Here is a 14,232-nt window from a genome sequence, read left to right on the forward strand (position 1 = left end):
TGTCTCTTGGGATGGCACGTAGAGCAAGGTCACATTTGTGTTGCCAAATTAAACTTCAGATGGAGCCAAAGGGGACTGAAAGAACCTGGAATTTCTAGACCTATTGGGTGTCCTCTCAGTGTCCCAGTGTGTGAAGTCCTTGCCACAGCCACATACCTCAAGGTACTCTTTCCCTATTTGCTGTACTGCTGTGGTCAGAATCCTGCCTCCTCCAGCTCCTGATGCTAATCTTTGGTCCCTGGAGTCTTCTTTCACCTCCCCAAGGTACTTGAGTGATTCAGGGTCAGCTCCTGCAGGAAATAAGACTTACTGTGACAAACACTGCTTTCCCAGGGAAGTGTTTTACATGGCTGCAGGCAGCAAAACAGTGTCTGCTGTGGGTGCCCCAGCATCCCATATTGTCCATGTTTGCTGTTTTGTCAGACTCATGATGCTCCCTGGAGTGTTTGGTGGTGTGCAGGGGGCAGCTTTGGGCTGGCTGGTGACTTTGGGACCACTTTTAGGAGCTCAGGTGCTCTGGCTAACAGACAAGTCTCAGTGCACCCTTCCAGCAGGAGTGAAGTGGTCCTCCTCATTTTCTCCTCATTTTCTCATGAAAACCATCATGGGGTTCATAAATCAAAGGGTTTTGCTTGGAGAAGTGGATGGCTTTGTCCTGCTCTCCTTTTGATGGTATGATCCTCTCCAGCAGCAGCTTTAGTTCTGGACCTTGAGGTTGCAGAAGCACCTGTGTGAACTCAGGTGGTGTGTTGGGCACAGTGCAGCAGGTAATGTTTGCCTTGCTGGGTGTCTGAGAGGAAGAGACCAGAGTCACATGTGCTGCTGGGACACCTTGTCTGCTGGCTGTCATTGACCTTGATCAGCCCTTACAGCTGCTGGTTGTTTAGAGCTCTCAGATAAAAATAGGTTCCCTCGTTTATATATATATATATATTTATGTATATGTAAATGAACATGAACCAGACTGCCAAAGCAGTGCTATAGTTGGGTGCTTGTGGGCCCAAGTGGGAAGCTGTGTGTCTAAACTGAGTTACCACCCTCAAACCTGGCAGTGGGACTGGGTGAAATGAGTGCTGCTGCAAAGAGCTGCAGGGTGTTACTGGGTGGCAGGTCTCAAGCCCTCCTAAGATGTTTGTGTGCTTGTTACTTGTAAACTGCCCCTCTGTTGCCATGAAGTATTTTGAGTGAAATGAAGCAATTTCCTCAGCTAGAATATATAGTTAAATAGTTGTCACCTTTTTCTTCAAAAATATCCATTAGGGATTTTTCTCCTCATTTTCTCATTCCCGAACACAGAAGGCAAGCCCTCCTAGGGGTACCTTTTTCTACAGTCATTTAAGACATGTAGATTAATTGGTAAGCAGGTTTTGGTGCTAAGTGTGTTAATGGTTTCTGGATGCCTGTAATGTGGGGTATCATTTTTATGGAATGACATGTAATGACCCTTTCCTCTCATGTCCCAGGCAAGTGGGATTTCACTAATACTGATCACTGCCTTGCAGCTTACAGGGTGAAATATTTCTTCATCCACTTGGAAGACTTGTATTTGTTCAGGGAAAAAAAAGGAAAGCAACTTTGCTTCTTTCTGGCATGCAGGGAACTTTGCCATCAGTTGTGTGGTTTTATTGAAAAACAAGATGTTTTTTCGTGCCCCTTTGTAAAAATTGTGTAATGAGTAAGATTTGGTTAAAGATGTTTTTAGAGTAGTTCTTAAACCTGCTTCAGTTGCCTAACGTGCTGTAATGATGAAAAGTCAATTGTGGGTTGTCTTCCAGAGGACTTGAGTGATGATTTATTTAAAAATTTTTATTCCTTTCTCTCATTTTGCTTCCTTTATATGGTACTTTTTTTAAATGAGTGTTTGACAGTGATAGTAATAGGTTGATAGGTTCAGACTTGTTCCAAGGTCAGCATGGAGGGTGTTGTAACACATACCCATCAAGCTATAAATCAAGGTGAGGTGAATGGGTTGTGGATGACATCCAGCTTTCTGGATGACTTATTTTCATTGGACATGAGAGCTGTGGAAGGTCAAATATGTTTTACAAGGTCTGCTATCTTCTCAGTGTTGGGTGATCCCTGAATCAAAACTGAGTGGTGTCAATTCTGGGATGTCTGTTCCTGAATATAACCTGATAGGTTTTCCTGTGTGTCTGAGGCTGGCTGCCATTGTGCTTGAGGCATGTATACCTGCCTGCCTTCCGTGACCTTCAAACCAGGCTTTCAGAAGAGTTCAGCAATGACACATTTTCAGTAAACCTGATGCTTTTTCTCCTGTTTAAAAAGTAAATTGGGGATCAGGGCGCCCCCCTGAATGGCTTTGCGCGGGGGTTTGCGCAGCCCTGGTGTCCATGTGTGGCTGTGGGCCGGGTGCTGTGAGCATCACGTTGTCCCTGTGTTCTGCAGAGCCGATCGGGGCACTGGCCGGGCAGCACATCGTGCACGTGGCCTGTGGGGAGTCGCACAGCGTGGCCCTCAGCGACCAGGGCCAGCTCTTCTCCTGGGGCGCCGGCAGCGATGGGCAGCTGGGGCTCACCACCATAGAGGATGCAGTGACAGTGCCAAGGTAAGCCTTCAGCAGGGTCAGCTCTCCTCAGGGAAGCTCCTTGGAGGGTTGCTCACCAAGGGTTGGTCATCAAGGGTTGTGGCGGAACCCAGGACATTCCTCTGGCTGCCCTGGAGGACTCGAGTCCCTGGCACGGAGTCAAAGACACCCATGCCTTCGATTTTAACCCATGGAAACAATCACCAACTTTGTATGAAGATGTACAAGCCACAAGAGTTTAAGTAGAATGTTCGTTAATTTGTCACAGTTTAAGTAGAATGATTGTTAATTTCTATGTGAAAAGGCAGAATTTTGGGGTTTTAGAATGGGAGTTCAGGAGGCTAGATGGAGGGATTTGGGTGTGTCTTGTCCTTCCTCCTGTTTCTTCTTAGCCTCCATCTTCTGCTGTGATGGTGGCACTTTTGGATTGGTTTAGGGTAGAGGGGAACTGCCTAACATAGGTAATAGGTATTGGAAAATTATTGTAAATAAAGTACACGTAGTTTTTAGTATAAAAAGATAACACCACCCTGATGGCAGTCAGTGTGCCTCAACTGACCTGCCAGACAGACCCTCAGCAGGTGAGAGAAAGAATGTTATAGATAAGAAAAAATAAACAACCTTGAGAGTGACAGCCAAGGAATCCCATCTTCTTCTTCTTCGGTCTCAGGGCTGGGAAAAAGAGACTTTCTAACACCTCGGGGTCATCTCGACACCAGAGACCTCGCCAAGGTTGCTCACTTTCTCTCAGTGTGGCAGGAATAGGGCCCTTCTCATGTTGGGATAAAGGTGATTCCTTCTCCTTGTCACTGCTGCTCCCTGAGCCCTGCAAGTCCTCAGGAGGTTTGGGCTGAACAGACCTTCTGCCCTGTGCTTAGCTTCCTCCATAAAAAATGCCACAGTGTTCTGCACAGAACAAGGAGGTGCATGAAGGAGTATTTAAAAACAGAAATGCTGTTTGTATTTCAAGGTGTTTTATCATGCTGTGTTGACAGCAGATGCAGTCTCATTTGGTCTGCCGCTGCAGATCCAGTGCAAAGCAGAAGTTTGGAATGTCTCTCTAGGATGGCTGTCATTGTCAAAACAGAATTTAAAAGAAGAGTTTCAATGACAAAAGATTAATATTTGAGCTGAAGGGCTCCATGGGAAGACAGTCCTTAACTTGCATGTGGTTCTGATAAAACAGAGAGAGGCTCTCATAGCAATGCGTTAGTGCCATTTTAAAAATAACATTTTTGTGGAATAACTTGAACCTTTGACGTGCTATTTTCTGTACAAAGCACTGAAGAGGGTTTGGTGCAGTAACTCACCGGATCTGCTAGGCCCATAACAGCATGAAAAATGTCAGTGCCTGAAAAAGAATAGTGAAAGAGACACCAAGAACCAGCTATTTTCACCATTTCCAGATGGTTGGATTCAGTGTTATAGCAGGAAATGTAGTTGAGTTACTAGTTGAGTGTCTAGAGGTCTCCACAGATTTGCATCTATTACATATGGATCTGTATTGCCTTCAAGGCACTGTTCCTCAGTGTCAAACCCATGGATTTTGTGTGTATATAACACCAGGTATCTGAGTGGAAATGGTAATTTTTGTCTAAGGTGATACTGTATTTGTGGACACTTACTCTAAAATCATACTGTCATCTTTAGGTTGATAAAGAAATTGAACCAACAGACGATACTGCAGGTTTCCTGTGGAAATTGGCATTGCCTGGCTCTGGCAGCAGGTACTGTAACATCTGTTATTAATTACCAAAATTTGTGCTGTTATTTTGCACAGTGTCCAAGACTGCATATTTCTGCATAATAAATCAAGGACATCTCATATTCTGACTGCTTTTGGGCCAAATGGGATGCTATAAAATGGATCAGGTACCATGAATATTGAGGAAGAGCTTTGCCAATACTATGAAGAAAGAAAACATTACACACAGACCACCCACTGTCTCACTGGTGAATGATGGCAGGAATGCTTGAAAGCTTTCCATCTTGATTTAGAAAAATGTGTGTAATTAATTCCTTTGTGTTGAAATTTTCCTTGGCTGTTACTGTTTTATGTGAAATGAGGACTGTTTTTATTGCACTGTTTGTTACAGCAGTTGTATTTTGTGTTTTGCACTTAGTTGCTTGTGTGTTCATTTGCCTGGTGGCTTCAGGCCATGCTCTTTTTTTTTTTTTTAGCAGAGAATGTCTCTCTTGATTTTGCTTTTTTTCTTTTCATCATGCGGCTTGGGTGGGAGCAAAGCCTCCAGAACTGTTTATTTTTAATTTTGGCAAACTTGCTTTTCTGTTGGCTAACTTTCTCTTTCTTTCCTTGTTTCAGATGGCCAGTTCTTCACATGGGGGCAGAACAGCTATGGTCAGCTGGGCTTGGGTAAAGAATGTCCCTCCCAAGCCAGTCCACAGCGAGTCAAGTCTCTAGATGGGATCCCTTTGGCTCAGGTTGCTGCAGGTGGAGCCCACAGTTTTGCCCTTTCTCTCTCAGGAGCTGTGTTTGGCTGGGGGAAGAACAGCTCAGGACAGCTGGGACTAAGTGATGAACGAGGTATGAAAATTCTGCTCCTAGGTGAGAGAAGGACAGACTCCTTTGCCTGGTGTCTCCTGTTGCATTGGCAGTGTGTTTTTACTGAGTGGGTCAGTAGCACTCAGCAGCTCCTCCTGGGATGAGATGGCAGAGAAAGTCTCTGTCTCTTCAGGCTTTTCATACCTAGTAGAAACAGAAACATGTTTTTTCCCCTTGTGGGTGTTCATTTAAGTGAGGAGGGTTAAAAAGGGAGGTCTTTCAAGTGTGACTGTCAACATGCAGATATCAAAGAAAGTGCTCATATTCTTCCTCCCTCTTCTCAAAAATATTTTGCCCATATTTTGTTTGTTTGAAGTTGGTTGGAGCAAAGGCTTTCCTTGCAGAACAGCAGGCTGAACCCATCTCCTCATTTCCCAACATGGTTTTGACTGGTGAGCAGCTATATGCTTCAAAATGATGGCAGCACTGAATATCTCAGTACTGTAAAATGTTGTCTAGTTTATTTGTTGCACAGTTTACCAGACACATAGGGCCAATGGTAGTTTTCTAATCTGAAAAGCCCAGATCTCTTCTGCTTGTTGTTCACACACTCTTAACTTTTTGGAATAAAACAAGTGAATGGAAGGTTTTCTTTGGAGCTTCAAAACAGCCTCCTTATTGGTTTCTGCATAATTTCTAGCAGATTTTAGTATCTAGGCAGGTTTCTGAGTGTAGATGTGATACCTAGCATGCACCTAGATACCTTGTACTGTCTGTAAAGTAGGGCTGATCTAATAGAAGAGCAGCAGTGTCCTTTCCATGTAAACTGGCAGATAAATGCTTCTAATTGAAACAAAGCTGCAGTTCACATATGAGAGGCTTACACTGACATGGGGCTAATCTTAAATGAACAGAATAGGCATCAGCTTGTGGGATGGTGCTGGCCAGGGATCATATTCTGCTTCCCCCTCAGTGCCTGGCATTGTAGTAAATATGTGGTATTTATGGTAAGTGAATCATGATAAGACAGTGTGAATTAGACTTGTCAAACATGAACAGCAAGGTCTGCAAACATGAGTATTCTGCAGCACTGTTATTATTAACAATTATGCTGTAGAGAGAAGTGTCATTCCTGTGAAAAGAAAGATCAGAGTGCTAAAATACAGAAAAAGATAAATCAAAAATATGCTCTCAATTCTAACCTCACAGAAGTGTGACTGTTTTTCTCTCACTACCCAGTAAAAAAGCAGCTTTCAAATCCTAAGGTGAGAATCTTAAGAAATTAGTAACTTCTATAGGTAGAAAACTGACTTTTTGTTGGTATGGAATAAGCAGCTGCTCCCCTTAATATCTAGTTGTTTTGGGATGCCTACTGCTCCTTGAAGTGCTTAGCTTTTATTTTTACTGTATTCATCCCTGGGAGACAGACTTTAAATGGTTAGGGGTGGCAGAGTGGAGGAGAAAAGCATCATTTAATGGTTGGTTGTGATTAACCTTTGCAAGCAGGAGGATCTTCTGCTTAAAGGATGACAAGAGAAGGAAAGCTGAGTATTTAAATACACATTGGGATTCAGCTTACCACGTGTCTTGCACAAGTGTCTCCCACGTGTCAGGGTTGTTCTATATGGAAAAACTCTAAATAAGGTTTTAGAAACAAATGTTTGCAGTCATCCCTGAGGAGTGTGAAGTGGAGCATGAAGCTGAAGGTGGGTGTATCTAGGCTGCACTCACCATGTCTCCCAAACAGCAAATGCATGTTGAATTTATACAAGGTAATCAACATGTGCACTCTTGCTCTGGACTACTTTGTTTGAGTCAGTCAAGCCTTTTAAGAATTCGAGGGGAGAAGCATCAGTGAAGTACTCAAGGCCATGTGGGGCCTTTTTCTCCACAGTTGTTAAAGGTTTCCCTTGTGCTCCTGGACCACATCTGAAAATCAGACTGGCAGTGCTTTTCTTGGACATGCAGGTTTGTGTTTGTGGAACAGCTGCTCTATTTCCTTTGGCTTCGTTGCAGACCGAGAGTCCCCGTGTCACGTGAAGCTGCTGCGCTCTCAGAAGGTTGTTTACATCAGCTGTGGAGAGGAGCACACTGCAGTCCTGACAAAGGTAAAGGTGCTGACCTGGGAACCCTGGCCACTGTCTCACCTGCCTGGTGGTTTCACAGTAGCTTTCTGTGTAGTGGTAGAAAAACACAGATAACTTACTGTATTCTTTCTGACCCCAGTAAAAGAAACTCAATGGAAAGTATAGCCTCATTATTTATTCTGAGTATCATTCCCAACACAGTCCTTTGCTGGTTTTGCAGGTGGTGATGTTAATAATCCATGGCAGCAAATAGCAAAACTCGGGTGAATAACTTAAAAAGAATAGCTTTGGGAGGAAAAAAAAATAACCAAAGGGGTGAAAATAGCATTTTGTTGGAAAATAGAGTAATACTGTTCATTAGAGTAAGATGGAAGCTAAAATGAATGAGTGTTTAAATTTAACATTAGCAGTCACAACATTTACAAGAGGTTTTCAGTTCCAAACCTGCTGCTTCCTAGTGGTGTATAATTTAGTGGCCAGAGGACAGGGCTAGGGTTTGAAGGGGAGCAACTCAGTTCTTGCCTTGGCTCTCCCACTTTGTGGTTGTTGCTTCCTGTTTTGGAGCCTCGGTGTTTTCCACTGTAAAATGAATTAAACAACTGACTTTGGGATTCCTATGGGGAAAAATAACATTGTAGAGACCTAGTTCTGTAGGAGCTTCTCTAGTGCAGAGATAACCTGAAGATAATTCTGTTAGTTTCTGATGGGTGGCAAGGTTGCTTGTTTGAAAGCTGCATTAGCAGAACCCAAGTTTCTTTTCTGAATCTTTTGAAAATCGCCATCAGTCTCTGCCTAAGCTTTGAGCTCATACTGAAACTGTAGTCAGAGAGATGCTGCTGGGCTCTGGGTCCCTAAATGGAGACTCTGCTGTTTGGTTTGCTAACAGAGTGGAGGGGTGTTCACCTTCGGTGCAGGTTCCTGCGGGCAGCTGGGCCACGACTCCATGAATGATGAGGTGAACCCCCGAAGAGTTCTCGAGCTCATGGGCAGTGAAGTGTCCCAGATTGCTTGTGGCAGGTGAGTCCTGTGTGCAGTCAGAAGCTTTTCCTTGGTGGAGGTTAATGCTGTATTGAATCATGCAGATAGGAGAAAATAGTCCTGCTTCTGCATTCCATGTATCAAAGCTAAAGGATTTTAAATCTTACTTTCCATGAGAATTTTAAGACCCTCTAAACTAGATGGTTTTTTAATTGGGGTTGTACCCTGCACTCTAACCTGTAAAAGATACCTTCCCAATTTAATAATTCAGCAAGACTGTAGAGCAGAAGCCCCTTTGGTTACAAGGTTCCAGGCTCTTTAATGAAAAGTGAGTTAGCAGCACTGGTGCTGTGTGGTTGCCTTTCAGAATGTACAGGCTTAGCAAGTGACTAAGCTGATCCTGTGAGCCTGATACCAGCTGCGTGTCTGCACAGGCTGCTCTTTGTCCTTTCTACCTAAAGGGCTTCGTCCCACAAACTGGTGCCATCAGGTGGCAAAAACTGAGCATTGGTGCCCATGTAAAGGTGCTGCTTGGCACCAGCTTCTGGCCTAGGAAAAATGACAGTAAGTTCTAGGCTGCATTTGGTTTGGTTTTGGGGTTTTTTTTTTGGTTGGTTTTGGTCTTTGGGGTTTTTTTCTTTTTAATTTATTGTTAAACAAGACCCAAACTCTGTGCCCATCTCTTACAGACATCACACTTTAGCCTTTGTGCCTTCTTCAGGAATGATCTATGCATTTGGCTGTGGAACAAGAGGCCAGCTGGGAACAGGGCACACTTGCAATGTGAAGTGTCCCTCTCCTGTCAAGGGTCACTGGGCAGCTCACAATGGGCAACTCTCAGGGAAACCTGGTATGTACTGTGCTCGATTTGAAATGGCAGATGAACATAAAAAACTTCACCCATGGCTGTTTAAAGACATCTTAACATTGTTCTGTGAACTTTCTGGAAATGCCGAAAGAAAGCCATCCTATTGTCCCCAATGCACTGTGGTAATTTCTGGGTGACCTTTTGCTCTCTCTGTTAATGTGTGCTATTTCCCTTTCTCTTTTTATGGCAGAGCTCAGCATCTGGCAATCTTGAGACTTCATGAAATTGTACTGATACTTCACTAATACTGTTCCAAACACTTTGTTCTCTCTTTAAAGCCCCTATTGCAGTTTAAAAATGACAACTTTCCCCCTCCTGTGTACCTCTTATGAAAGTGCTACAGTGCTTGAGTTCCAGCTGATTTCAGCAGGGCCTTCAAAGGACCCAGGTGCTCCTTGTAGATGTACTGGCAGTGCAAATGGGAGGGGAGAAAGTATAAATAGGGTCTTGCATTCATCAGCCTCTAACACAGCTCTGTCTTTCTCAAACAGATGCCTGTAAATACCACATTGTTAAACATATCTTCTCTGGAGGAGACCAAACTTTTGTGCTTTGCTCCAAATACGAGGTAAACCAAATGGAAGTATCTTTTCAGGTCTTCTCCCCTGTCCCAGCATTCACAACACAGCTTTTGTTTTTGCTAAAATCTTCTGGAATGGAAGTATTTCTTTGGACTCCATTCTGCCTTACAAACCTTACCAGCTCTGACAGTTTTTACAGGGATTTCCAATTTCAGTGGCTGAAAGTTGCCCTTCTTTAGAGGCCCATCAAAGCCATTGGGAAGACACTGATTCCAGTTTAATCAGCTGGGAGGGGAATCCAGTCTTTGCAGATTGGAAGCAGGGGGCTGTTTTCCACTTGTGGCACTGGCTTTTGCATGGTTGGTGTGTAGGACCATCAGCCATATACAATGGGATTTTGTCAATCAGTGCTGGATGGAAGGCTGAATGCTGAATTGGTTTTTCTGCTTCTGTCTTCTTTTTTCTTTCGAGAAGTTTTGGGATAAACTTTTGAGGCATGGAAATAGGTCTAAAATAACTGTACTAAGCCTATAGTTACATATGACAGTATTTATAAGGGCTTTGGTGCATCTAGGAAATGATATTTTGATTTTTTTATTTTCCTTTTTTAAAAATATATTTGAGGATCTTTTGTCCCCTCAATTTTTTCATACCTTCCCTTTTGGACTTCTTAGTAATGTCAAAAACTTCTAACCAAACCTTTTCAGAGACCACACTAAGGAAGCTATCAGTTATTTATTAAAACAGAGATTATGGATAGGAAGGAATTGTTTTACTGGCCTTGTCTTTGCTGAAATCTGTATCTTCTCACAGAATTCCTTGCCTGCTGATGATTTCCGGACCATAAATGAAACTCGTTACACCTGTTTAATAAATGATGAAACTATAGATGTCTGGAGGCAAAAGCTTTTAGAAAAGAACAGTTCTAATTCTGTCAAGTAGGTATTGTGGCACTGGACAAGCCTTTTGTTGAAAGTTCTATTGAAATAGTTTTGTTGGCTTCCGTGCCATGCTTTCACTTGAAATTTAGCAACCTTTTCAAGTGTGGTTCTTGGTTGTTTCCAAGGGGAGGAGTTGCCAGTCACAAGGCTGCCAGGTGAGAGCATCTGAGCAAAACCAGAGGAATTTGAGGCTGCCTCAGCATTGCAGATGGTGGGTGGGAACTTGATTTTAAAGTTGTCCTGCATTGTGTGCTTAAAATTCATGAGAAGCAACAAGAACTTGTGAGCAGACTGATAAGTTCTTTCCCCAGTGTGCCTGCCATGAGAGGGGCAGAATAGGTGGAAGGGAGGCACTAATTCCTCCTTTCAAAGAGGGACCTTACATGATCCTGAATGAAGTCTTGCCCTCTGTGCCTCTGAAGGGGTTATCCTGACATTGTTTCCCATAAAAGGAAGGGAAGAGAGATGAAGATATTTACTGAGGCATCCATTCATAACCTATATCTGTTTTCTTTTCTCTTCCTGCTGCAATCAGTAATGTTGTTCAGATACTGTCCTCAGCTGCCTGCTGGAATGGAAGCTTCTTGGAGAAGAAGTAAGTGCCACATTTCCAGAGGTATGGCTTTCCCTTGATGCAGACTGGAATCCCTTTGCTTCACTCACTTCTGCAGTGGGATTTGATTTTTTGATCAGGCAGGAGATGAGGGCAGAGGATGTTCCCTAAAGGGGTGGGGGGTCAGAGCTGGGTAAGGAAGGCAAGTGGTCTAAGAGAGTGCATGGTGAGTGTACTGTAAGTGGCACAGAGATCTTGGAGTTGCCACAACTGTTATTCTTCCTTATGAAGCAGATACCAGTGTCTTTAAAGAGAGGGATAGAAATCAGACATTAAGAGAAATGAGGATGCCAGGTATCTGAATAGTCTCACCCAGCTGAGCTAGCTGGTGCATGTGAAAGTACACTTCCACACAGGCTGCTCTTGAAAATACATTGGGGCAACAAGGAAGTCCTTTCCTTTTAGGTGACATCACATGTGGAAAGTTTTGTGGCCCTGCTTGCAAAAGGAGGAATTTCAAAGGGGTGTAACCCACAATAGGCTGTGACAAGGTTGCAAGACACGTAGCTGAGTCAAAGGCTGTGGGTTGGGAAGGCTTGTGTTGGCTGTGTCTGTAAATGTTGATGAGGTAACAGCATAAGATGAGGAGGAGGAGAAATTTTTCTGGTGATGTGATGAGTAAATGACCTGTAACTAGGTGAAGAAAAACTTACTCTGAGTAATCTTTGCGTAATACATTCCAAGAGCAACTTGAAGATAGTTTGCTAATTATTCTGGTGTTTTTCTGCTTGTCCAGTGGTTTCTTCTCTAGTGTTGTGACATGTTATTGCATCAGGAGAGTTGTGTCATGTTGGTTTAAAACCCTTGTTGAGGTATGCAAGTTGCTGAGTCACTTTAAATGGTCTCACGTCTCCTTTGAATGTGGAAATGAGTGGAGTTTATGGCTTCATGAGCCAAATACAGTTGTTCTTCCACTTCAGTGGTGTCTTGGCTAGTGCAGGACTTAACTTCTAAAAAAAATATTCAACCAAGTGAATGTTAAATTCTGAAGGCTTAAATGAGGCTGTATTTAACTATGTACCTTTATACATGAAGTCTCATGTCAGGTCCACTTGACAGAAATACTCCAGTGCATCCCTCCCGTGTCCTGAGGCCGTGTAGGCCTGTTTGCCTTACAGGATTGGATGGGAGAGCAGCTTTCCCATGGCTGTGTGCCTGAGCACAGCCAGCACTACCTTTGCAGAGCACAGCCCCAGGTGTGCTCTGTACCACAGTGTGTCTCTGGGGAGCTGATTCCAGCCTGGAGCCTGTGCTTTTATCGGAATAACCATTCTACAGCAGCAGGCTGTGTTCAGCTCCTCATGTGGTTACACCATCAAACTGACAAATGCATCCTGTCTTTAATAGCTACCTTCCCCTTCAGGGTGTCTAATACAGTGCTCTTAAGTCAGTGAAGGAGTCCTGGGGACACCAAAGACTTTGATGAAGTGTTTCTCTGGAAGAATCCCAGCCCTAACGGAGGCCCAGAGGAATTAGGAAGGGAGAGTCTTTGTTTCTAGTCTTATGAATTCTCTAGTGGTCATTTCTCTACTGCTTGCTCTCAGGCCGTGTCAATACTCAGGTAATGGGGTCTCTTCCTTAACCTTATGCCTCTCTGTGATTTCTGTTTTAAAGAATCGATGAACATTTTAAAACCAGTCCAAAGATCCCCGGGATTGACCTGAACTCCACGAGAGTGCTGTTTGAGAAGCTGATGAACTCCCAGCATTCTATTCTCCTAGAGCAGGTATTGCACTTCTGAGATTTGGATATTCAGAGGGGAAAATTAGGGCTGCAAGTACCAGCAGCATTGTTGGGCCAAGGTTGTATTGCAAATCTGAAATCCAGACACTTAATGATACTTCTCCTTTGACCTGAGCTGATTTTGACCTCCTCAGAAATGTCTTTTATTTAAAAACAAGTTTTATCTCATGGCATTTGTACTTGAATGTCTGCTGAAATAAACTCTCTGTATGTTTTATTTGTAGTTATTGTGTGTCTGTCAGGAGTTGAGTACTTTATGGTTGTATAACTTGGTCTAACTCAGAGAATTTCTTTCACAAGTGCAGAGCTGTGGGATGAAAACATGTATGTTCCCCTTGCCCCTTTTAGCTATAACATTTATAGCTTTAGTTTTTTTCACTCTGGGTTTGACTTTGAAAACAGGCTTTTACCATTTCATCAACCCTCAAACATCATGTACATTGTAGGTGCTCTATCCCCCAGGATAAGCTGTCTTTTTTGTTTTGTTTTCTCTCTAGATACTGAAGAGCTTTGAAAGTTTTTTGATTCCTCAGCTGTCCAGCTCTCCACCAGATGTTGAGGCAATGAGAATCTATCTGATTCTCCCAGAATTCCCACCATTCCAAGACTCCAAGTATTACATCTCTCTGACCCTTCCTCTAGCAATGGCTATTTTGCGCCTGGACACCAACCCCAGCAAAGTGCTTGGTAAGGGTCATTTAAAAATTGTTTTAATTTAGAAGTAAAATATAATTACAAAGAACACTTACTAGGGAGGTTAATCTAATTTACCATATCTACTTTACCCACATTCAGAAACTCAGTTCCAGATAAATTTGCATTTCTCTGCAGAAACATAGATTTTTATATATCATGAAGATTAAATTATCCTATTATCTTAAATTTGATCAGCTATTGATCACTTCAAAATATCTTTGTGTAAGGTAAAAAAAGAATACTAAATGTAATATTAAATCATTTTTTCCTCTACAAGATGCAGACAAACCTTAGTCTTTTAGTAAGCTGAACACTTAAACTCTTCTCCCACTTCTAATTTTTTTAATTTCTAATATATTTTCCTCTGAGCTTATTTTAAACTGGACAGAACATATGCTGCTTAGTGATGTTAATCACATTTGTTAAGCTACTGCTGTTCTTGTTATCTTACTCTGTTTCTTAAGGCTGTCTTGTACTAAACCTGATATTATGATGTAAAATGCTATGTAGTACATTCAGACTTCCAAAAGAATCCTAGGCTCCAGCTTTTACTTTGCAGGTGATTGGCTCTAGGAAAGAAGCTAATAGTCAGTGTCCCTTCAGGGGAAAGTAAGGGTTACCTGTCCTTGGCAAAAAAGAAATCAGCCTCTCTAAAGAGGGGGAGTTAATCCTTCAGTGCGGATGTGCCGGGAGACACGGTCTGACCCTGCTAGAAAAGTCTGTGGTGCTGCAGAGAA

The 14,232-nt window shown here is 42.9% G+C and overlaps 1 protein-coding gene across 2 annotated transcripts in view; it reads left to right on the plus strand.

Moving 5' to 3' along the window:
• HERC3 (HECT and RLD domain containing E3 ubiquitin protein ligase 3) overlaps positions 1–14,232 on the plus strand; it is a 44,039-nt gene that overhangs the window by 16,235 nt on the left and 13,572 nt on the right. For both annotated transcript variants that reach the window (XM_066548050.1, XM_066548051.1), the window contains exons 3-13: positions 2,407–2,566; positions 4,196–4,272; positions 4,869–5,090; positions 7,065–7,156; positions 8,022–8,152; positions 8,803–8,963; positions 9,473–9,549; positions 10,316–10,440; positions 10,979–11,038; positions 12,671–12,782; positions 13,297–13,486. In XM_066548050.1, coding sequence (XP_066404147.1) covers positions 2,407–2,566; positions 4,196–4,272; positions 4,869–5,090; positions 7,065–7,156; positions 8,022–8,152; positions 8,803–8,963; positions 9,473–9,549; positions 10,316–10,440; positions 10,979–11,038; positions 12,671–12,782; positions 13,297–13,486 — 1,407 coding nt within the window. The remainder of the gene's footprint in view (positions 1–2,406; positions 2,567–4,195; positions 4,273–4,868; positions 5,091–7,064; positions 7,157–8,021; positions 8,153–8,802; positions 8,964–9,472; positions 9,550–10,315; positions 10,441–10,978; positions 11,039–12,670; positions 12,783–13,296; positions 13,487–14,232) is intronic.

Source organism: Molothrus aeneus, chromosome 4, assembly GCF_037042795.1.
Source record: "Molothrus aeneus isolate 106 chromosome 4, BPBGC_Maene_1.0, whole genome shotgun sequence".
Classification (NCBI taxonomy): domain Eukaryota; kingdom Metazoa; phylum Chordata; class Aves; order Passeriformes; family Icteridae; genus Molothrus; species Molothrus aeneus.